Source organism: Rhododendron vialii, chromosome 5a (assembly GCF_030253575.1).
Source record: "Rhododendron vialii isolate Sample 1 chromosome 5a, ASM3025357v1".
Taxonomy (NCBI): domain Eukaryota; kingdom Viridiplantae; phylum Streptophyta; class Magnoliopsida; order Ericales; family Ericaceae; genus Rhododendron; species Rhododendron vialii.
In genome coordinates this window covers 30,421,305-30,445,668 of record NC_080561.1, presented here as the reverse complement: position 1 = coordinate 30,445,668, position 24,364 = coordinate 30,421,305, and the positions used below count along the sequence as shown (strand labels likewise).

Sequence of the window (24,364 nt, the reverse complement as noted above, 5' to 3'; positions counted from 1 at the left end):
GTTTTCCTTAGGGAAAATGATTTTCATACTCCCCGTTTAGTCGCTCCCACTCTTTTTTTTTTTGTATTTATCCACTTGAATTTTCTATCTTTGTCATTATTTAATACACTTTTTCACACATCCAATGACAATATTGTAAATTCATGTGAATAGAGACAAAAAAAAAAAAGTATGAGTTATTAAAAGGAGAGTGTGAAAATCAATTTTCTTCGTTATGGATGCAAATTCACTCCAAAATGTTCCAATAAGAAATGAAGTTTGAAAAGAACTCAACTCCTGAAGTTGAAGAGTTGAAGGAAGGATTACTCACTGGTCACTACTATGAGAGTTTGACGCAAATGGCAAAAAGTTAAAGTTCAAAATTAGGGTTTACATAAAAGTTGCAAAAGGAATTGAAAATTTTGGGCTGAGAAATCGGACGATTTTCCAGAGAGCGTGCCAATAGAATAGATTTTGAACGCAACTACTGTTGGGTTCATCTGGTTTAAATGTAATCGATTCCTTTTTTTTTGGATCTAAGCGACAGGGACATTAAACAAAGTCAGATAGAATATTAGGCGTGACATAGTGCTGTTGAAGAAAAGCCCCGGTTGGATGGTGGATGAGGGGTTGATGTGACACTTTTGACTTGGTTTGGCAACAAAATTGACACCTGAACTAAATTATCCCAAATCACTATTGGGACTAAATAATACCTCTCAGAGCCCGATTAGATGGGGTATAAGCGAGGGGAATGAGTTAATGTAGGGGATGATGAGGTAGACTCACTCTTATCCATGGTTTGGGAAGCCTTTGGACGAGGGGGATGAGTTATGCAAGGATATGAGTTATCCGGGTGAAGGAGAGCGCAGGGGTATTATTTTTGGATGGCCTTCGACCTACCCATAATAAATTCTAGAAATTTAGGACTAAGGATTTTTAAAAGCTCCTTTTGGTGGCCTAACACAATTGTTGCTTAGCTAAAAACCCATTAAGAAACCTGATTAGCTAAGGGTAAGATTGGGCTTTAATACGAGGCTTGGACATTTGTGGGCCTGAGATATAACAGCCCACCAAACGGGCCCAAATTGCAGCCTCCTGCATCCCCCTCCTTATAATCAGCCAACACTAAAACCCTAGAACATCCCCAAACCCTACTCTCTCTCTCTCTCTCTCTCTCCATCCAACGTAGCAGAGTAGCGGTGAGCATTCTAGGGGTTTTTCGGTTAGTCTTCTTCTCATCCACTGTGTGTGTGTGTGTGTGTTCAGAGAAATTTTGAAGCTTGTCTGCGTTTATTCCGATCGTTTAGTTTAACGAAGTCTATGTAAAGATTGTAACTTTTGAAAAAAAGACTTCAACCATTTTGATTTTCGGTATCAATGAATTTGCTACTTAACCGAGTGACCTAGAAGATAACCGTGCGATGTTTTGTTTCAGGGGTGTTTTTGGTGGGCTTTAAAACGATGCTTCTGTTGTTCGAAACCCCGGCGGGCTTTGCCATTTTCAAGGTTTTGGACGAAGGGAAACTCTCCAAAGTTGAGGTAAACTTTGCTGCTTATGTTAAAACACACAACATTCATATATGTGCACATCATCATGTATGAATGTTATGCATTAATAATGGGGTATGTGTCGTGAGCTAATTGTTATTGTTTGTGTTGCAGGACTTGGCGAAGGAGTTTTCTTCGGCTGATTCTGCTAGACAGGTCATTTCTTAGCCCCTTAAGTATTCATGCTTATCCATGTCATATATGTTGTGTAATAAGTATAGAGGATCTGATGTAGTATTGGGTGATGTTAATATTATGCTATGCATGTATCGAAAAAACAAAGAAACCAAAACGAAAAACCACTAATTGGAAAGGAAAGGAAGACAGGAAAAAAGTCGATTAGTTCAGTTAACTTGAGCAGTTAAGTTTGTATTGAACATTGAAAAGCTGGTACTTTGTGAATGAAAAGGACTCTGGTTCAGGTCTAGGATTCCGAAAGAGTATGTATTGCATCGGGGTTTGAAGTTGTTAGTTGTTACTTTGAAGGGAAAGCTAAAAGTAATATTTTTGGTAAGTAATAATAGGTTCATTGAAATAGGGAACTTGGTTTGCCTGGGATCGGATGAGTCAAAGCAGCTCTTAGTTTTTGTACGTTTAGTCCTTTCAGTGATGTCTATGCTATTTATATTGTACTAGTATGTATATCTTTTTTGTGTGATAAGTTGGCAGGCATGCATTTGTTTGTCACTTCAATTCAAAAAATATTGTCATATTTTGAAATTGCATTTCTTTTGTGTGTTTGCGCCTTTGCGGGTGTAGAAATGGACAATGTTCCATGAACTTTGGACTCTGGGTGCATATAACAAATTATCTCAGGATTCCCCTGGTTCCTTCTATGGCTTGCCTTCTTGTTGATGCAAGTTCCTTAATTTGTCTTGAAATCATGTGTCTGACTCTTGCTTTGATTGGATATCAACTTTCAGGTTGTGAAGCTAAAAGCTTTCTCCAAGTTTGAGAACACATCTGAAGCCTTGTCGGCAGCCACCTTGTTGATTGATAGCAAGCCTAGCAAAGGTCTGCGCAAGTTTTTACGTGCTCATTGTGATGGTGAAACATTAGCTGTTGCTGATTCTAAACTTGGAAATGCCATTAAGGAGAAGCTGGTGACCTACTACTCATTTAAAGATTATTAGATGCAATTCCACTAGTTATTCTCATTCTTCAATTCCATCTAAGTTGGAACAATTTATGTCTTGCAGCAAATTGAATGTGTTCACAACAATACTGTCATGGAACTGATGAGAGGGGTAAGAAGCCAACTGACGGAACTCATAGCTGGCCTCGCTTCTCAGGATTTGGCTCCAATGAGCTTGGGTTTATCTCACAGCCTATCTCGATATAAGTTAAAATTTAGTCCTGATAAGGTGAGTTCGTTGGTATTTCTCTTTTGGTTGGTAAATTGGCATACTGCCGTTTATAGTTGCTAGAGGTGAATGGTGATCTCTTTGTTATGAAACTTGGATTGTTAGTAATTTTGTATCTTCCCTGCATAATTTCGTTGGAGCATATTCATGGTCAGTTGTTACAGCCTTTCAAAATGTAACAGCGTAGTGCAGTTCTAATATGTTTTTGGTAGTGAAGTGGGAACTGCATCATTTGGTTTGGGTGAGAAGATGGCTCCTATTAAATGTGTGATTCTTTCAGTTGGGGGAGGGGTCCCAAATATCTCCATCCTCCATTTGATCATTTCGCTTAATTGTATTGGGAGTAGCAGACATGACATGTCTTATGGTCCTGTTCCTAGTCCTAGGCCAACTCCGGCTGCCATTAACTTTGGCTAATGAGGAGGAGCCCTGGGATCTTACCTCGGGTTCACAAAAGTTTTATAGAGACGGCCAAGTGGAGCCTGATTGCCAGTTATCGAGCCAAAGGAAAGTACCATTATTACCATTTCCTACCACATACTTTGATAAGAGGATTCCCCAATTCCCTTTATCCAAACACCTTCCATATGGTCGAGGTGGAAATTTGAGGTTTATTCATGGGCCACAGGTTTTTATTTTTTACTTGTAACTTAAACTTATTTCCATTGTTTGCGATACGTACCAAGTTCCATTTATCTTTTCCACCAATACTTATGGACCACAACAGTCCATAAGAAAGCTCTTAGCAACATTTCAATCTCTTTCAGAATTTTCTGATGTAAATGAAGATGGAGCAGCAATAAACTGCACACAATCTAATAATAAAGACTGAATACGCTGACCAAAAGAAAAGTGTTGAGTTTTCCCGTTCTTGATCCTTGGAGTAGTTCTATCATTCAATTGCACATAATCTAATAAGACAACTTTGAGGACATGAGAGGCACACCTAGATATCTCACTGGAAGCACACCAATTGGGTAGAAAAAACTGACTCAAAACTGTTTATGTAAGTCAGCACTGAGTCACTGACCCTGAATAGAACATAGAACTCTTTTGTAGCTTTGGCTGCAGCCCAAAGGCTGACTGAAAATCCTGTAAAGCCTCCTTTACAATAAAAAGATCATCAAAAGTAAGATGACTGGTTTGTGATGTTTGGCACTATGGGTGATAAGTGGAATCCCCATTTACAAATTTTTTTTGTCTGAGAATTGAAAAAACACCCTACACAACCATTTGGAACAGATATGGATGTATAGGGTATCCCTGCCTAAGGCCTTTTTCTCCCTTGAAAAAGCTTTTAAGCTCTCCATTCACCACGCCTGAGAATCTGGCAGAAGAGACAAAGGTCCTTATCCAGCTTAAGAACAGAGGGCGAAAAGCCATAGCTGCCATAACCTCAAATAAGAATGACCAATCCATCTTAATCGCACATCTTGGAGGAGAATCATATCCCCATGCAATTGAATGGCACGCAATCTCTTTCCTTCATTAGCCTTTGCTTCTTGAGGCAATTAACCATTACAAATTGGGAAGTTACTGTTTTTATTTATCACTGTGGTCTGTTTTCTTATTCTGGTTATTAATTCAGAAGCGAGGGCAAATGTCAAGCAGACAATTCTGCCCCTCTTAACTTTTTTTTTTTTTTAATTGTATGTTTTGCTATTTCTGTGTTTCTGTTGATTTCAGTATGACGGTGCTTTTACTTGACTTTTCATTGTCCTATCTAGGTGGATACAATGATCATTCAAGCCATCGGCTTGTTAGATGATCTTGATAAAGAACTTAACACCTATGCAATGAGGGTTCGAGAATGGTATGGTTGGCATTTCCCAGAGCTTGCAAAGATCGTACAAGATAACATAGTTTATGCCAAGGCAGTAAAGTTGATGGGATACCGTTCAAATGCTGCAAAGCTTGATTTCTCCGAGGTAATGCTGCAAATCATTTAGCAGCAGACATTTGCATCCCAAAATCCATAATATGGTATCTGGTAGCTGTATATGCGCCTAACCGATTGATTATTAGGCTGGCTTGCTTTAGTGAACAAACATTATTTGAGAATGGTGCGGTAATGTCTTCCAATTTTGGGGGCTTGGACATCTTGGTCTTTGTGTATAATGGCTTTGACATGATCCAAGTGAGTTTTGGATATAGGGTAAAGAAACTGTAAGTGCCTTTTCAGAGATGATTTAGCAGAATAATTTTTGGAAACTTGTTTTTTTGACTGGTTTTCAATACTTGGTTTTCGAGTTTTTTCCCCTAGAAAGAACCCATTTCTTAAGGAAAAATTGAAAGATGATTGTGAACTCTCAAAAATCTTACCTTGAAGGAGACAACGAGAACAATAAGTGCTGTATCCTTTTTCTGCGTACACGTTACATGGAAGAGTATCAATTTTATATGCTTTTTTTTGTTTTTTTCCTGATCCGATATCAATGTAATATGCTATTCAAGGTGAAAGGAGATGATATTGAATCCTAGATTAGATTAGCATGGAACAAGCACCCAACTACTTGGGCTATTTTTATTTATTTAAAGAGGTTGATTCTTAACAATGTTCCAAGAAACTGATTCAAAATCCCAGTTCACATGAAAATCTGTTTTATTCCGCCACAAGACATCGCTCAAAGTGCTGGTCTTGAGGACGAAGCTGTCAATAGCTGATGATGGTTATGTCGTCTATTTGCAGATATTGACGGAAGAGGTTGAAATAGAACTGAAAGAGGCTGCCGTGATTTCCATGGGAACTGAAGTCAGTGACCTTGATTTGATGAATATCAAAGACTTGTGCGACCAAGTTCTGTCTCTTGCAGAGTATAGAGCTCAACTGTATGACTATTTGAAGAACAGGATGAACACCATTGCTCCAAATCTCACGGCTCTTGTTGGAGAACTTGTCGGGGCCCGCCTCATTGCCCATGGGGGCAGCTTGTTAAATCTTGCAAAGCAGCCTGGAAGTACAGTTCAGATTCTAGGGGCAGAAAAGGCCCTTTTCAGAGCCTTGAAGACAAAACACGCAACTCCTAAATACGGGCTTATATACCATGCATCTTTAATTGGTCAGGCGGCACCAAAGCATAAGGGGAAAATTTCACGATCACTTGCTGCCAAATCCGCATTGGCTATTCGATATGATGCCCTAGGAGATGGCCAAGATAATTCTATGGGATTGGAGAATCGAGTGAAGGTACTATGAACCGTAATTTTGATGCTGGTGGTTTTTTCTTGCTTGTTCCTCCTACAATTCTGTTCTTATTTTGCTTTTCTTTTTTGTTAGCTTGAAGCACGATTAAGAAACCTGGAAGGCAGAGATCTGAGTCGTTCTGCGGGGTCAGCTAAAGGCAAACCTAAGATAGAATTCTATGACAAGGACCGCAAGAAGGGGGCAGGTGCTATGATAACCACCGCCAAGGTATGAAAATTATCACTTTTCACTTTTTTTGGATTGGGTACTGAATTTCAGATTTTTTTGTATCAGCACCCCTTTTTTTGGTGCACTTCCATATCATGAATTTACAACATTGCCTTTTCATTTGTTTCTTGTTCACACATGGAAGGACAATATTTTAAATTCTAACAATTGAAAAGTTAATATCGTAAATTATGCTAAAAATATTGAAAAATGGGTGCAACAACAAAGGGATTTTGTTACAATACCATTTCTATTTTGTCCATTCGGTCTGTATGGTGTTGACTATTCTGTTTCTTGCAGGTCTATAATCCTTCAGCTGATTCTACACTTGGGAGGGCAGAATCAGCTGCTGAGAAAGAGGAAGAAATGGAGGAAGCAGGCAAGGCGGCTTCTGTGAATGGAGAGAAGAAAGAAAAGAAGAAAAAGAAGAAGACGACCGCTGCTGCTTCCAAGGAGGAGGAGGTTGTTGCAGAGCCAGAAAGCGAGGAGGTAGGGACAAAGGAGAAGAAGAAAAAGAAGAAACATGCAGCCAAAGACGATGGCGAAAACGCTGCAGAAGAAAAGAAGAAAAAGAAGAGGAAACACGCCGAGGCCGAGGAAGAAGAAACAGAAACTCCGAGCAAGAAGGAGAAGAAGAAGAAGAAAAAGAAAAGTGAAGATTGATAAGTTGAGGTTGCATGTTTTATGTACGAATGGCAAACGTAGGAATTTTGAACATTTATGCAGCGGGTAAGTGTTTTGTTTTGTAAAATCAGCGGCTTCTGTTTTTCTCTCCTTGTTTCCCTGGATATTTAAGATACTACTAATGTATTTTTCAATTTGTTGGAGATGTTGTGCCAGAGGGTGGGCACTTCAATTAGAATTATGTTTTCTTTCTTTATGCGAAATAGATGTTTCATTTAGATTTTGGACCGTAGACATATACGGTTGAGCTCGTAGGTCCTTGCAGAAAGCAATAATCGTGCAGTCATGCTTGAAATAATATCTATGATGCATTATTGTTGTGCGACTTAATTTCAGTTGTTGGGGTAAAATGGTAAAGTGTTATCAGTCAATCCTTACATGATTGAACAAGCCACATGTGTAATCAACTTGTGATGCTCGTTCTTTGACTTGGTTACAAAAATGTTGAGGACACACACCGAAGTGCACAGATTCAGATACATTACATGTGTCCAAAATTGTTCAATATTCACGAGCTCCGCGTTTATCTTGCGGGAACCACGTCGGACACATCAGAGTTTTTCGAAAAATGTAAAACAAGTGCGAAGACTGACCGATCAAACTTGTGATAAATGCTATAACCCTAACTTTGCAATAAGAACAGAAGTCACAGGTGATCAAGTTAGGTTACTTGTGAACTACTCCTCCGGTAAAAATACTTCTACTCCTATCTGCTGCTACAATTACTGCTACTTTTAGGCTCCGTTTGTTTGGGAGTAAAATATTTTTCTGTAAAATGTTTTAACCTATTTTCCGGTGTTTGGTTGTGTAAAAAATGAGGAAAACATTTTACATGTAAAATATTTTTCATTAATTGGATGAAAATGACTTACCCTTTAATTTTTCGTAAGTTATTTTCTAAAATGAACCCGCTGCCCTCTACTGCAATTCTCGCTGCACAGTTTTCTCAATCGTCAGTCTTGACCCACGTTCAATTCCAATATTTTCATATCTTTTCACCGTTTAAGCCCCCCCTTTCTCTCTCTACATTATTTTGTCAATTTTTGAAAATATTTTCAAGTGTCAACCAAATACCAGAAAATAAAAGTTTGAAGTTTGTTTTAAAAAAAAACATTTTACATTGAAACAAACGGAGCCTTATCTACGGGTACCGTTACTCCAATATATTATTAGTATTCGAATTCTGGCAAGTAATTACAAAGTGTGTTCAGTATTCCAGTAGATGCCACTACCCCATGCATCAAGAATCCATGATTCTTTGTGCTCTTCGCGACTGCTTCACGACTCGGAATATTCATCCCTGGGTGAAGCTTCTTCTTCTTTTTTTTTTTTTTTGTCATACGGTATACATCAGTGGGGGTTAGCGAGATGTTAGTTTGTTAGTCAACGGGGGGTTTAGAGGCTATCCATAGCCCTAAACCCCAAACCTGCTCCCCGTGAGACTCAAACTCAGATCACCACTGGAGAGAGAAATGAGACAACTAACTTGACAAGTTTGGTTTCTCCCTGGGTGAATCTCAAAGTAGCAATTCTTGGTCACGTATCAACCTGACACTCTGACATTTGGTGAAAAATCAAATCACAGACATCTCCTCACATTTCTAAAACATCAAGTTAATTTTCTTTTCCCTCTTCCCCCATTCGTGATTAACCGAGTGTAAAATCCCCGACATCACTTGACACAAGGCCTTGATATCCTACTTGTATAACTGTGTGTAGGTTATATGGACCATGACATTTTTGCTCTTAAAAGGTGCAGTGTGTAGGTTATAAGGAGCATGCATGACATTTGAGTTTATGTGCTGCTAGCTTCTTCAACCCTATATAGTAAATGAAATGGTTTCATCAATAACACCTACCACGTATAATTAATGACGACGACAACGGAAGTGGTTGGGAAGATGGAAAGTGGTGTGAAGGTGAAACCTCCCCAGCACACGGTCGCGAGTTCAAATTCTGCTTGCAGGTAGTACTTCTCGTGAACAAGTTGCTGTGTATTGGGTGTCATTTGTCTAGCTTGCACCTTAGTGAGATGTGGTGATGGACTACTCTCCCATGTGTAGGGGTTATTCAGAAAAATACGCCCCAGTAAGCTTGACTCCTTCAATGAGTAGTACTAGCTCATTGGTTAAACATGCTATGACTCTCCTCAAGGGGTTGCAACTCCTTGAACTTAGCAAAAACAACAAACAATTGTTTTACTTTAAATTCCTTAATTGCGTCCTCTTAGATTAAAATTCTTCAATTTGCTTCGATTGGTAATTACTACCTAGTTAATAATGTGTGTGTGTGTGATTGTGAGCCATTTGGGGTAGTGGCTCGTGGTTTTAGGATGTTTGAATTCAATGGTTAAACTTCAATGTCAATATAGGTTCGGATCTGTGTTGGGGGTAAAAAATACCCGAACACATGGCGCGCTTCCTGAATCGACACATGGACAAATGATCAACCAAGGACCCACCGAATCGTGGGCCCAAAACCAACCGCGAGGCATCATTGTGGGCCCAACCACGGGTCTTGCAGTGGCCAAGTAAGGCTTTGGCCGAGTGAGGCCTTAGCCGATTGAAGCCTTGGCCACGTATAGATTTGGCCGAGTAAGGCCTTGGCCAAATGGAGCCTTGGTTGTGTGGGTAGCCATTGCGGTCACTTGGCCAGGCAATGCTTTGTCCGCGCAAGCACTTGGCTGAGCAAGGCCTTTGTCGTTCCAGCACTTGGCCAATCAAGCCGCTAACCAAGAATCCTGGGACCCGAGCATGGTCCAAGGCAAAGCAACCGCGTGGCCAAGCCCATGGCTGGCCGAACACACTGAGCCGTGTGGCACGCCCAACCTCGTGGCCAAGCCAAGGCTAGCCGAGTACGCCCCAAAGAGTGAGCAAGGCCGCGAGCTAGAACGGCGGGGCCAAGGCAAGAAGAGCTAGGCCAAACATGGCCTGAGCTGCTGCACCTCAACTGCGGGAGCTAGGCTTGAGCCCCAAATCTTGGGACGTACCTCTAACATAGCCGAAGACATGACAATCCAAGACACAGGCCTCCAACCGCGAGCCATGGCCAGGCCGCAGGTCCTCTAACTGCGGGACATGGCCTGACCTCGGGTCCTCCAACCGTGAGACTCACGCAGTGGGTCCAAACTGCGACCCACCCATGCCACAGGCCCTAGGCCATGTGCCTCAGCTTCCACTTCCAATAGGCCACGACTATACTATTTGAATTTTCTTTACTTTAATTTATTTAATAAAAATAAGGAAGTAGCCCCAGTTAAATCCAATGGCATTGCCAGGAAAATCAAGGTTCCAATTATATCAAAATCTTGACCCCCCACTTTTAGTGTAAAACACAAAACTACACGTTTTTCTCTGGAAGAAATGGTTTGAAACGCAGCTTTACCATGCACTTAGAGATCATGCGAAGGTATATTCACTCTTAGAAAAATCCAAGGATCAATTACTGCCACTTTTTATTTCATAAATCAATACTTTCTCGGTTTCTTGAGCTCTCAGGCCCTGACTTTGATCTTTTGGTCCAAGAATGTGAAACCCAGCTTCATCCTGAAGTACTTGGGAAGAACAGATTATTGAGAAGAAGGGAAGCGTGCCCTTCTCAGATCATATAGTGAAAACCAAGATGGTCGCGGTGACGTCGCGACCGGCATCACCCGAGTTTGGGTAAGAGACACCAATAGGGGACGATTGCAATTCCCCAAAGATAGAGGCGCGATAAAGAGAGATGTCACCCCCTAAACATGATTTGGCCCAAACAATGAGTTTCGTTCTTGTCGACTTGGCGGGACCCAAGGAGAAGTCATTAGAGGCTTGGTCGCGGTATTGGTACGACCAAGAAACGAGTCATAACCATGCCGCTTGCATGGTAATGGCAAGGCAGATTCAAGTCTTAACCTTGCTCAATAGTGGCAACGGCAAGATTGAGGTAGACCTTGACCATACCGTCATTCAAGACTACTAGAGATCTAGTGGCTTGGTGTCTAAAGAACAAGGGACCGCTGCAGAGAGGTGCTTGTGGAGTAGCACTTGCGGGTGTCGTGAGGGCCGCGACCAAACAGTAGGGAAGAAATATTCACGCTTGACTTATGCGACACGTGTCTAGAATTTGTTGGTCCACTCGGCCCTAAAAGAGAGGTCGAGCTACCTATAAATAGGACATTCTCCCACATTTGAGAGGATGATTCGAGAGAGATTCCAAAGGGCAATTCTAGAGAGAGAAACACTCTAGAGAGAGGTCGCACTTGATTCTTTACTCTAGTCGGGGTGAAGATTTCCTGCCAATAATTATTTTCTACTCTTAAGTCTTGATTCTCTCACCAGTTCGGATCCTCCACTTAACCCCTTCGTTAATTCGTCTATTAATCTCATTCCTCCCCAGCATTTTTGAATATTAAATACCCCAGGATTTCCACCTCTTAGGCAAATCTGTATGGTTATTAAAAAGATTAACCATTGGATTCGAAAAAATATCGAACCGAACCCATCCCCTACGGTTTCCGTTATAAATTTCCCGTTCGGTTTTGGTTTTATCAAAATCGGGCTGAACCAATTACAACATGCAAAGTAATCATAGAAAATGGTATCTATTATACATGGGAAAAAATTGGTGTCTCCCAAAATATTTTATTTTCTCGTCTCATTTTTTGTGCTTATATTGTACAAGTTGTTGCAACCCTTTAAAATTGAGCATTAGAAGGAAAAAAAATTCTTATATTACAGTGGCAAATTTGGAATGATAATTACGTGAGAAATTTAACGGAGCAAATGTAATTTATTCTGACCAATTAAAAAATCTCAAGGACTATTTAGTACAGTTAAAATGAAGATAAAAAAAATTAAGTTCCCTTTTGATTTTTTTTCCTATGTTTTTTTTGACGTGCACAGAATAAAATTTCAAAAACATTTCGAAAAATTCAAATGGTAGTGGTTCTGAAGAAGGCAAAAAGAAAAAGTCCGATGGACTCGAGCTTCGAAATATAAAAATTAAGGATTTACCGCATCGGATAATTTCAAACACACCCTTCTAAATTCGTACCACGTATAAGTAACATCGGTAAGCATTGAAAATTTAATAATGCAAAAAAAAAAGAAAAAAAAAGAAAAGGATAATAAACTGTTGGAGGAGTTGGACAACAAATCTCAATCCAATTCCTAAAAAAAAGAAAAGCAAACATCTCTTTAATGGAATACTCCAATTATTAAACCAAATGAGAAAAGGAAAAGGAAAAATGGTTGAGAGCTCCCTCCCTCCCACAGTAGAGGTTTGACTTGCTGCGATCGCCCACTGCACATCTGCTCCTATACGTAGCACACATCTGTATCTGTATATATACACACACTCGAGATCTCTTCCTCTTCACAGTTCTTGTCCCAACGCTAAAGACAGCGCAGACAAAGCAGAGAGAGAGAGAGAGAGAGATTAGATAATATATTACGAGCATATATACCTAGAGTGAGAGAGAGAGAAGAGAGAGAGAGAGAGAGGCGCAGGGATTCAAGCTTCTCTCTCTGACTTCACCGTTGTCCTCCACCAGATTCAATCGAGTACGTAACTCTCTCTCTCACTCTTAAATCTCTCGATTCTGTTCGCTTGAATCTTCGATTCCTCATTTAGGGTTTTTAGTTCGCTTTACACGCGTATCAAAATGAAGCTGGACCGTTAAGAGTGGTTGCTTCAGCTTGATGATAAATTGATCACTTGAAAAAAAAAGGTTAACTGGTGGTGAGGTAGCTTTTAGCAATCTAGTGTTCTCTTGCAACTTGTTATAGTTGTAAGAGGGTTGATGTCAGTTGCCGAGGCGGCTGACTAATTGGCGCCTAGCCTAGATTGAAATCGGCCTAGGTGGCCGACTAGTTGTCTGCGAGGTGCTAGGCGCTCGGTGCGACTCGTCCTCCGGACTAACGCCTAGCATCTTTTAGAACTCTGGTTGATGTACATCACTATAGAGTGGTGATGAGTATGTTGATGGAGTTTGTATTTATGTGTTCTTCTTGTTCAGGCTTCTTATATTTGCGAGTGGGTTGACTTGTATTGACTAATTGATGAGTGTAGAGTATCGATGGATATGTTGAGAGATGAAGTGAGGATTTGACAAATGGGGTGTGTTTTTGGTCGAGAGGTGTCGTCGGGCAGAGTGAACGAGGTTAAGGAGGAAGAGAAGAGGGAGGGTGAGAGTAGAAAGAGCTCCAAGAATTCGAAGGTTGAATCTAGCGGGACTGTACGGGTTGGGGATAGTGGGGGGCTTGGTAAGGAGAATGGCGAGGGGGTTAGTAATGGCGTGACACGGAAGGAAGAGAAGGTCGATGGGGACCGGCGGTCGCACGGTGAGAGGAGGAGATCGAAACCAAACCCTAGGCTGAGTAATCCCCCGAAGCATAAACACGGGGAGCAAGTTGCAGCAGGATGGCCGTCTTGGCTTTCTGCGCATGTTGGCGAAGCAATCGACGGTTGGCTTCCTCGACGTGCAGACACTTTTGAGAAGATTGACAAGGTGGGTAAATTGCCTTTACCATTCATCTTTCATTCAGTCCCATAGTATGGTTTTATTTATTTGTTTCCTGTGTATTTGTATTAGATTGGGTCAGGAACATATAGCAATGTCTACAAAGCAAGAGATACTGTGACCGGGAAAATTGTTGCCTTAAAGAAGGTACGCTTTGATAATTTGGAACCAGAAAGTGTGAGATTTATGTCCAGGGAGATTATTATTTTGCGGCGACTTGATCATCCCAATGTTATAAAATTGGAGGGTTTGGTCACTTCGAGAATGTCGTGTAGTTTGTATCTCGTATTTGAGTACATGGAGCATGATTTGGCTGGACTCGCAGCAAGCCCAGAAATCAAGTTTACCGTAGCACAGGTTAGACTTTTTTCTCCATTTTCTGAGCTGATATGATAGTCTGTGTTATTTTGTGGGAAGCACATACCACAGTAAGAAAGTATGCTAGTTTTTATTCACCATCTTTATGACTGCAGGTTAAGTGTTACATGCATCAGCTATTATCTGGGCTTGAGCACTGTCACAACCGTGGTGTACTCCATCGTGACATTAAAGGGTCAAATCTTCTTATCGACAATGGAGGAGTACTAAAGATAGCTGATTTTGGGTTGGCCACCATTGTCGATCCTAGCCACAAGCACCCTCTAACTAGCAGGGTGGTTACACTCTGGTATCGAGCTCCGGAGCTTCTTCTTGGGTCTAACGACTACGGTGCAGGCATAGACCTGTGGAGTGCGGGTTGTATTTTAGCTGAATTGTTGTTTGGGAAGCCTATCATGCCTGGTCGTACAGAGGTATTAACCCACTTCTGTATTTGATTATGGAACTTATACTTTTCATCATTTGGAACTTTATTCCTCTATTTCTCGCTTTATTTTCAGTATCTTTCTCATAGTTGTAGAAGTATTCACTGTGTTTGGTTCATCTTTTTGAACTTTTATTTCAGAAGGTTAATTTTGAATGCAAACTTTTTGTAAAACAAGGGAACTAAAAAGTAGTGGGTCCCTTGAAAAGCAAGGGGGTTCCGTCTCTCTCTTCTCACTCTCTCTCTCCTCCGAAATTGGTCTGAAGTTGTTTGCTTTAAAAAAGTGAGGTTGGGAGATCAAAACAGACTTTTGGAAACTTGGGGCAACCCGTGAGTAATTGAACAGACTTTTGGAAACTTGGGGCAACCCGTGAGTAATTGGAGTGAGTTTTTTTTTTTCCCTTCTGATGAGAGAGTCAAGGGGACCCACTCAAGTCCCCACTCAGCTTTGAGATCTCGCATCCAATCACATGTTTTTACATTTTAACTCAAAATTTTCACTCCAAAATTGTCAACCAAACACAGTGATTGTCTCTAGCCTATTTAAACATATTCAAGACTTAAAAGTGGAAAAAAATGTTTCCAACTCCTTTCTCTTGGAATATAAATGAAAACAAAAAAGGTGTATTAGCCGTATGCTTTCATGTTAGGATTGACGACTTCTTGGGGATTAAAAGACACTTGCCATGTGTTTTGGGCTCTGGAGGAGTTGAACCTGCAATAGTGCTGGGAATCAAATCTTATCACCTGACTGCTAGTTTTGAAGACAAGTTACTAATATTTTGCACTTCCGCAATTCTGTTATTTCTGATATCTTATTTGAGAACTGAGAAAACACGTTTATCACACATTTTATGTATTTATTAAGATTATGTAAGCTTTCTCCCACCTTATGCCACATTCCAATTGGGACTCCCACCTCGCAATTCTGCTTCTTTCCTCTGGGAGTAGCATTAGTACCGCTTAACCGAACAACTGGTTTATAAGGGGCCGAGTGCAGTTGATGTGGATGTTTAAATTTAGCGTGTTTAAACATGCACCTCTGATCAATATGCTATTCCTTTACAATGGTAACAGTTCAAACTATACCACTAACTATCCCACTCACAATAAATCGGGTCCTACTATGGCTTTGCGTTCTATTTAATTCGACCAATTGTCCCTTGAGATAGTTGTTAGCTTCGATTTCCTCTATCATTTGACGAAGCACTTTTTGGTTATAGATGAGGTTCACGCAGAAAGTAGAAAGAAACTTGAGACCAATGATAGACCAAATACATGGAGGCTGTCTGACAGAGCTACCTTACAAGAGCTTATTTTGTTGAAGGCAAAAATAAAATGCTGATACCATGTACAAGTTCAAATCTTTCTTAGGAAGTGATGGCATCAGAAGTTTGACCTTGCTTGTTAAACTAACATAAACCTAGAGTTCCTTATCACAGCATATAGATCATACTGCTTGGATTTGAAAATCTTCTTCTTTTAGGAGAGAATTTCATAGAAAGAACAACAAACCAAAAACAAGGAAGGCATACATCCAATTACACAATTCTATCCTCCACAGCTGTCTAAGAATTAGAAGAACATTTGACAGGGATTTGCCAAGACTGACATAGAGCATGACCAGGGGGTGGGGATTTACATTTTTTACTTGGGACCCTTTAATCCTAACAGCAGACCTGATCCTATGAAGAGCTGCTGTAGGATGCCTTTGGATTCCTTGGAAAACCCTGCAATTCCTCCCAAGCCAAATGGAATAGATGATGGCTTCCCAAGCAATTTTCCTAACTATGGAGTGAACAGATTTCCAACTGAATTTTCTGATGAGCCAGTTGATTTTAGCATCCCAAGACTGATTACCTTTAGAAATCCCACACAAATCACACACCTGTTTCCACCCTTCTCTAGAGTAAGGGCAGCTGAAAAATAGGTGAGAGAGCGTCATTTTCTTGATGGCGTACAGAGGAGATAGGGGAGGATAGAACACCCCAGTTCATGAGCTTATCTTTAGTTCTTAACCCTCCTTTGATGGCCATCCAAAACATGAAAGAGTGCCTTGGAATGCAATTAGGAAACCATAGATGGTGATCCAGTGAACAATGGTAGATGAGTTCTAATGTATTCCCTGGTGGTTGCAGCACTGTTTTTATTGGTAGGGGAGCCGATCCACTGAACACTATCTTGCTTGGAACAGCCAGGATAGAAGGTAGGGGGCTGAGGATGGGGAAAGGGCCAAATCCTCTGATTCAATATAAAAGCAGAGACCCTTGCAGCAATAGGAACTCCTGAAAAATCCACAATCCTTTTGCCAAATAGATCAAATAGGGAACCTTGTACTTATCAAAAAAAATCAAATAGGGAACCTTGTGGCAACCAGTTATCAAACCATACATAATTGCTTGCACCATTGCCAATATCATGCTGCTATTGGTCTAGAAACAATTCTGAGCTGTAGAAGCTTCCTCCAGGTCCCAGAACAGTATATAGGGGTCTTAAGAGTCCAGAAGAGTTTATTCCTAACGAGATATTTGTAGCACCATTTAACCCGGCGATTGATGCTTAGTAGAGGAAGATCAAGTATGTCTCAAGAAAGATGCTCCCTTACCATCCTTAATTCTTCTAATACCAAGACACCCTTACTTCTGAGGTTCACAATGTGGAGGCCGACTGACTGAGGTAGAATGAAGTGAAGTGTTGATGCAGAATGGGAAGTAAAAATAATTTAATAAATAGCATTATTTAATTTTTTGTATTTTATGTTTTAGTAATTTTGTTAGGGAGTTTTAATTTTAGGAATAAGTGTTCTAGAGTATTCAGTTTTCCAATTATAATTTATTTAGTTTCCTTTTAGTTTTTCTTGTTCAAGAAGAATCAGTTTTTAATTCTCTTGTTTCCTTTTTCTTTATTTCTAGTACGTAGGGCTTTTTCTATTTATATTCATTGGAATTAGGGCACGGGGAGTTTTTGATGAATATTGAATAAAAAGAGTCTAGAGACTGTTTCTCTATCGTTTGTGGTTTTCTTGTTGCACGATTGTTTCTGTAGTCATACGGTGCCCTGCATCAAGTGTCCATTTAACCTGGCTACTAAAAGGTCCAGCCTTTAGAAGCTGGAGCCTGCCTGCATATGATAAGAATTATTGGCCCATCCATTGATTTTTGTGGCAGTCTTGTTAATTCATAGAAAGCTTTGGCCTTTGTGGATGAGAGGCACGCTGCACACCTAGGTACTTAACAGAGAGAGAGCCCAGCTGAAACCCCAGAATAGTGCACAGACTCTCTTTGGATTGAGCATCAATGCCGGGTGTATAAATCCTGCTATTATCATTGCTTGGTTGGAGCCAAGAGAAGTTGTGAAATCAAGGGGAGCAGAAAAACAATTGGGAAAGACTGATCATCTGGATAGCAAAAAATAAACTAGTCATCGGCAAAACATGTGGTTAATGCCCAAATCCTTCCCTTTAGGATGATAAGAGAAATTACCAGAGTTTATATGCTGCTAAAAAAACCTGTGGAAGAATTCTATGACAACTGACAAGAATAAAGAGGTAGTGGGATAGGTTATCCCCACTGCCTAAGACCGTTGGCACCGTGGAAGTACACTTGAAGCCCCACATGGAGTGAATTGAGTATTTTAGGGGTAGTAAGGTAGACAAAAATCCAATATCTAAACTCTGGGGAAGCTGTAAAGCTTCCAAAATATCTAGGATAAGCTGCCAGTTGACAGAGGCATTCATAATGTCTATTTTCCTAATCTAGGAGAAACAGAATTTCTGTGATAATACCTGACTATTGCCTGAGAAGGACTTGATCTGAGATAGATCTTCAGATATAAATGCAGCTTGACAAGAACTAACCATAAGACGAATAACCTGCTTGAGCCTTGTAGTTATTGGAGTACTTTAGAAATGGTCTAACAAATGACATCTCAGCAGGAGATACGCCTTGTAGTTATTGGAGTACTTGATCTGAGAAAAAGGCCTTGCTGCAGCTAGGAAATAAGCCCACAACTATATGCCAAGTTTTAATCAAGAAAATCAAGACTCGACATATAGTAGTAGTGTTAGTAGTAGTGGTAGTTGTGGTTGTAGTCGTGTTGGTAGTAGTGGTAGCGGTGGTGGTAGTCATAGTAGTAGCAGTGGTGGTACCCATGTGTGGAGTGTTCGAACATTTGTACTTCATTAGATGCACAAGAGTCTGTAACTTAGGTAGTTATTTTGCGTCTGCCTAAATTCTGAGAAATGAATTGGTTTTTTCCGGTAGCTGAGTCATGCTTTCGTGGAGGTTGGCCTTGGCCATTATCTGAGTCCCTGTTTGCTTTCTTCGAGTATTTTGATCTTGCAACACAAATGCTTGAAGTCATATGATGTTGATTGAGACCATTTATATGCCTCGTACTTTTTATTTGGAGTACTACTAATAGCATTCAAATTGCTGTAAACGTGAAATTGTTTCTTGATGTTCTTATATTAACAATTGGTTTTTTTCATCACCAAGGTAGAGCAATTGCATAAGATCTACAAGCTTTGTGGTTCTCCTTCTGATGAATATTGGAAAAAATCAAAGTTGCCAAATGCAACTTTATTCAAGCCCCGGGAGCCTTATAAGCGCTGCGTTTCAGAGACATTCAAACATTTCCCTCCATCAGCACTGCCTTTAATTGAAACTCTTATTGCCATTGATCCAGCTGAACGTAAAACTGCGACAGATGCATTACAGAGCGAAGTTAGTCTCCTCTCTCCTTACCCAACTATGTATATGTTTCTTGTTTGACATGGCACTTTTTGGCTTCCATAATGGCTTTCTTGATGTTTCTGTTCTTTGTTTGGTCGCTTATTTTTATTTTCTTCAAGTTTATGACAAGTAGCTGAAATGTTATGAAATTGATGAAAATATGCATCAATTTTGGAAGCACATTATACTGCAACCAAAGAATTGAGATTCAATGTGCGGAAAGTAGCATTTGGAAGATTTGTACCAGATCACTGAGACTACTCAGACTAGTAAATGTGAAAATGAAGAAAGTAACTTAATTTATGTTGCATTTGCAATGATTGGACAAATATCTGTGCACTCCGGAAACTGAATTTCTCTATTACTGCAAATTATATATTTATCTACTCATTTATGTGGCCATGGGTATAATTTTAAACAATTTGTGGAAAAATATGCAGCACTATCAGGAGTGGCAGTGTTAATCCATAACAGAGGAAATACACATAAATCAATTGCTTTACAATAGGTACTGAATAATCAGGAGTCTTACCCGATAAGTGATTGAGCATCTAAATGAAACTTGCAAACTAGGATAGAGAAAAACAGAATGAAAGTATTATACTGTAGGTTTTCTCAATTAAATCCTCTAGACCAAATGATTTTGGAGACAAAAATGCTTCTGTTCTGATTTGTGAGGGTGTACCGGATCTCCTTTTATTCCCTCATATTGTGAAGGAAGTCATACATACAGACATGTTTACCAAGACTTTTGGTTCTCTGGTGCTCCTGTGACGCTGTTATCTCTTTTCTTCCTGGGAACTGAAACTTTGATGCTGAAATATCTGGTATTACAAGATCTAGGTGCCTTATAACACAAACCTATAGATTTTCTGTTGGCAATTGGACTTCGATCACTTTTGATTGGCCGGTATTGTCCTCTAACTTGTGTTATCTTTCACAAGGATTTGTGTTTCAACTTTGCGAGCATGAATTTCAACAGAGTTTTTCATTGGTAAATCATACCTTACATGAGTGAATGTGGATCCAAGGGCATTTGGTGTTGTACTTGCTTTGATGTTCTGTTGTTAACTGCAAGAATAAGCTATTGGCGAGGAAAATGTTGTCTTTGACCGCTAGATGGACTGCAATTGAACACTTGGTTTGCAGTTAAATGTCAACTTGTACTTGGGCTGCGTGCGCATTGATGCCTTTTAATACTTCCCTCTGCTTACCCGCAAAGAACAAAACCATTGTCTTTTTAGTTGTCAGGATAAGTAACTCTAATTATGTCAATAACTTTCTCTCTTGATATACCTTAAGGTCCTTTACGTAATCAGCCATACTTTATCCATGAAGTTTTATGTTACTGAAAGTAGTTTAGAGTTTGTATCGTAATGTGTATCCTTTTGATGACTGTCTTCGTATGCTCCCTTTATGGCTTTATTCTCATTTATACGTTTGTCTGTAGTTTTTCACAACAGAGCCCCATGCTTGCACTCCTTCTAGTCTACCGAAATACCCTCCCACCAAGGAGATGGATGCCAAACGACGTGATGACGAGGCTCGCAGGTAGAAATTCTTTCAGTTTATGTATGAAGTTTTGAAGTATGGCTGTCCCAAGAGTTTATTTACTACTGTTTCATATAGGTGCAAGTGTTTCTTACTTATCATGGTCAAGAGCCCCAAGAGTTTTACTTGCATGTGTGGGCATCTGTTTATATCTACTCTGGTTAACCCTTGTTGTACGAGGAACCTATCTCTTGTTAACCATTTACAAATTGCTTGAGTTGGTTAAAAATAAAGGGTGTTGTTACGGTTTAATAGTTCACTCGTCTCCTTTCCTTTCCTTGCTCATCAATTTAGGTGGCGTTCCACTTTTAGAAAAAGAAGGTTTTGGGAAAAAGAAAGTAATTTCAAGGTCAAAAACCATGTGTTGACGTAAATAATTTTCCTACCAATATGGATCTTGTTTGATAGATCTCATTGAGATCTTTTAAACGGTGCAAAAAAAATTAAAAAATTAATTTTCATTTTTGTTATATTTGAAATTGCCTTCTTTTTGAAAAAGAAGGTTTGGGGAGAAAGCGGAACGGGGCCTTAGTCTATCTTATCTTTATGAATTCAATTTACGATATCCTTTAGTGTGTGAGGTGATTAATTTAGTCGAATACAAAGTAGCGATTCACATCCCACCTATCTTCCAATTATGTTTCTAGTAGATGTGTCAGTTGAATCAATTAATAACTGAATTTGTAGAGTTTCATGTCAGTCCAACTTCTTGTATAATCTTTTTTCCCTTTCCTTTTGTCTATGGTATAATAAAGTGTTGAGTCTGTTGACAGTCGATTCATCTAAAAGCTTACTCTTAGGACATAGGCTAACGCCATGTATACATTAACCCGCTTCGTGTGCAACCTGTCTTGCGCATGGAGAGTCAACCAAACTAAGTGTAACATGGTAGAAGGATACAAGTTCTCACTAAATGGACAAATTCAGAGTAAAGGGATGACAAGACTTGAAACGAAAACTCTCGTGGAACGAGAGTTCTCATACAGTCGTAGATCAGTTGTACCAGAAGAGCTTAAGTTGTTAGATAGGGATACATTTGTTATTTATTTCCTCAACATGGAATCAAAATGAGGGATATCTTTGATATTTATCACTGATGTTTTGCATCTTGTAAAGGTTACATAATCATGAAAGAGTGAGATCCGTGGAATCGAAAATGAGTGTGTTAATGACTATTCCATGTCCGTATGTTTTGTTTTGAGATAACCGTGTTCCCTCTTTGATCCTTTATTCCTTCATAATTTGGCGTTTGATTATGTATAATTGTTTCTAGCAGATTATTAGGGTTTAAGCCTGGGTTTGGCTAGAGATATACTGATCGCGTGCATGAAGAATATGCAACTTTATTTTTATTCTGATTGGCATTAGCATATTACCAAGTCCCTGATTATGTTAATGCATTCCATGTACACATACGTGTGTGTGTGTATATTTTTCACATTTATTGTTGTCTCCTATATATTTATCATTTTGTTCATTGTCGATATTCCCCCTCTGAGTACAAGTAGTCTGGTAGTTTATGCTTTCATTACTTCTGACAAGAATTGATATTCTACCTATACAGGCTTAGAGCTGCTAATAAACCCCAGGCTGATGGTGCTAAGAAAACACGCACTCGTGATCGGGCCGTTCGAGCAATGCCTGCCCCAGAAGCCAATGCTGAGCTTCAATCTAATCTCGATGTACGTCAATATACTGCTTCGACCATTACTGATGTTAGTTAAACATGACCATAATATTGCAAACTTGCTGAAATTATTCCTGTGGTAGCCAGATTGATTTTACATTGACGAAAGAAGTATGTGATGGTTTTGAAATCACCTAGCTAGTCATTGGAGAAGGATGATTGTTGTTTTGACTTTTCGGTAATTTGTTTAGAGTATTGAAAAATAATCAACGGTCAAGAACATCTTGGAAGAAATAGAATAAATGTTTTTTCCGGTGTCAAGAACAAATATGCATTTAAGCTATGGAAGCTGAGAATACCCAATTAGTACAAGAGTTAATGGAGAAAATAATATCAATAGGAAGGAAAAATTTATGAAGTGTTTGTTGTCCCAGGGAAATTCGTATATATGATATCTGAAGGGACAATTTTGGAAAACCTCCAAATATCCTGTGGCTAGAAGTGTTATTTTCAAAAGTCAGTGAGCCCACTCGCCCCTGAATACATCAGTTCTTATAGAAACCTCCAAATATCCTGTGGCTAGAAGTGTTATTTTCAAAAGTCAGTGAGCCCACTCGCCCCTGAATACATCAGTTCTTATAGATTCTTTACCAACTGGGGACATATTTCCAGGGCCATCATAGAATACCAAAGTTCCCCCATTGATGACTTTGTAGTCCAGCAACTAATATAACTACTTTATTCGCTAATGAATGAGGTTGCGAATTCCTGATTGTGAGGTTTTCCAGATTTCCTGTCTGGAGAAACTGAACCATGCACTACACTTGATACCAAAACGCTTAAATGTTTTTGACATTCAAGGCGATTCTGGGATCAAGCTTGTTCATTTTTTAATGAGCCTAAACTTGTCTATTTGCTCTTTCACATTGACCGATTTGCCTGACATCTGAACAAGCCTGATTCTCTTTTTCCCTTTTCCCGCTAACGAGCCTTAGCATGATTCTCTTTGTTGATTTGTCTCCAAAGCAGCGGCGGCGCCTAATCAGCCATGCAAATGCAAAAAGCAAGAGCGAGAAGTTTCCTCCACCTCACCAGGACGGAGCTCTCGGTGTCCCGTTGGGCGCTTCACATCACATTGACCCTGCCTTTGTTCCTTCTGATATCCCCTTTAGCACTAACTTATTCACATACTCAAAAGAACAGGTTCCAAATTGGTCAGGTCCTTTCGATGACACTATGGCTGTTGGTGCTCCAAGGAGAAATAAGCATGCGGGAGTTGATACTCCAGAAACGACAAAATCATATACGGGAAGAAGAGAAAAGAGTAGCAATCCACGGGCTAAAGGGAAAGGAAGTGTGGCTTGAATTTTTGTTGCGTATATTGAAGAGTTACATACAGGGGCGCTGGCCTATTTTTCGACTTAATTCTGGGAGAACAGCAAACCTACTGGACCCAAACAGATTCAATCGGCCGAGAACAGCATTTTCCTCGTGTTTGAGTTGGAGGGTAAATTTTTTCATTCTCATTTTTTTCCAATTCGCACATAAAGATCTTTCTTCTCATCCTCTATTCGTTGGGTTGGGAGAGGCTTCCCTTGTTATGTCTACTGTTTTTCTTCCTCTTTGTGTTGAAAGTTAGAACTCCGAACTGTTTTTTTAATAAAAAGTTTGAGAGCTCGACACTCTGTTGTTTTATTTCTGTTCAGCATTAGACTTTTAAGATCTCAACCTTGGTGCTTTGGTCAGTTGTTGGATGGTTGGTTTTTTACTTTGTCTGATTGTAATTAGTTTGATCGAGTTCTGCTGTAGGCTTCAGATCTGTAATTGTCTTTGACAGAAGTATCTCTCAAGGGAACGCCTTTTTCAATTTTTAAGAAGCTCTTTGTTTTATTTGGGTTAGGTTGAGGAAATGAGTGGATTTTATTGCATCCCTAAAATATGGTCTCTTAGTTGCATTTGTATAACTTGTGTTGTTGATGGTTGCTACAATACTGCTTTATGGTCCATTCTCCATGATCAGCTGCTGGTGAGGGCCTCTTGGTTTCCAATAAATTCTCTCTTCTTTTTATTATCTTCTCTCTATCTATCTCCCTCCACTTGTGTACTTCAAAGCGTTGGAGTTGAATTGGAAGAGTCTGATCTTCGATACATGGTAGAAA

At 39.8% G+C, this 24,364-nt stretch overlaps 2 protein-coding genes across 7 annotated transcripts; both read left to right on the top strand.

The window, feature by feature from the left end:
* The first annotated feature begins 1,058 nt into the window (after positions 1-1,058).
* On the top strand, positions 1,059-7,181 carry LOC131327420 (probable nucleolar protein 5-2). Of its 3 annotated transcripts, none has more exons than XM_058360570.1 (9): positions 1,059-1,181; positions 1,418-1,521; positions 1,645-1,686; positions 2,454-2,633; positions 2,730-2,894; positions 4,622-4,822; positions 5,584-6,081; positions 6,172-6,306; positions 6,607-7,181. In XM_058360570.1, the coding sequence occupies exons 2-9, from the start codon at positions 1,444-1,446 to the stop codon at positions 6,967-6,969; spliced, it is 1,662 nt and encodes a 553-aa protein (XP_058216553.1). In that variant the 5' UTR covers positions 1,059-1,181; positions 1,418-1,443; the 3' UTR covers positions 6,970-7,181. The 3 variants fall into 3 exon arrangements, with proteins under 3 accessions (XP_058216553.1, XP_058216554.1, XP_058216555.1); XM_058360571.1 differs by having other exon boundaries at positions 1,121-1,204; XM_058360572.1 differs by lacking the exon at positions 1,059-1,181 and adding an exon at positions 1,289-1,304.
* A 5,018-nt stretch (positions 7,182-12,199) lies between these two features.
* LOC131327419 (probable serine/threonine-protein kinase At1g54610) lies at positions 12,200-24,095 on the top strand. Of its 4 annotated transcripts, none has more exons than XM_058360569.1 (8): positions 12,200-12,533; positions 13,042-13,480; positions 13,565-13,849; positions 13,966-14,283; positions 18,791-19,018; positions 20,478-20,578; positions 22,143-22,260; positions 23,235-24,095. In XM_058360569.1, the coding sequence occupies exons 2-8, from the start codon at positions 13,085-13,087 to the stop codon at positions 23,568-23,570; spliced, it is 1,782 nt and encodes a 593-aa protein (XP_058216552.1). In that variant the 5' UTR covers positions 12,200-12,533; positions 13,042-13,084; the 3' UTR covers positions 23,571-24,095. The 4 variants fall into 4 exon arrangements, with proteins under 4 accessions (XP_058216552.1, XP_058216551.1, XP_058216548.1 ...); XM_058360568.1 differs by having other exon boundaries at positions 12,204-12,533; positions 12,989-13,480; XM_058360565.1 differs by having other exon boundaries at positions 12,204-12,533; positions 12,989-13,480; positions 23,232-24,095.
* The last annotated feature ends 269 nt before the right edge of the window (positions 24,096-24,364 follow it).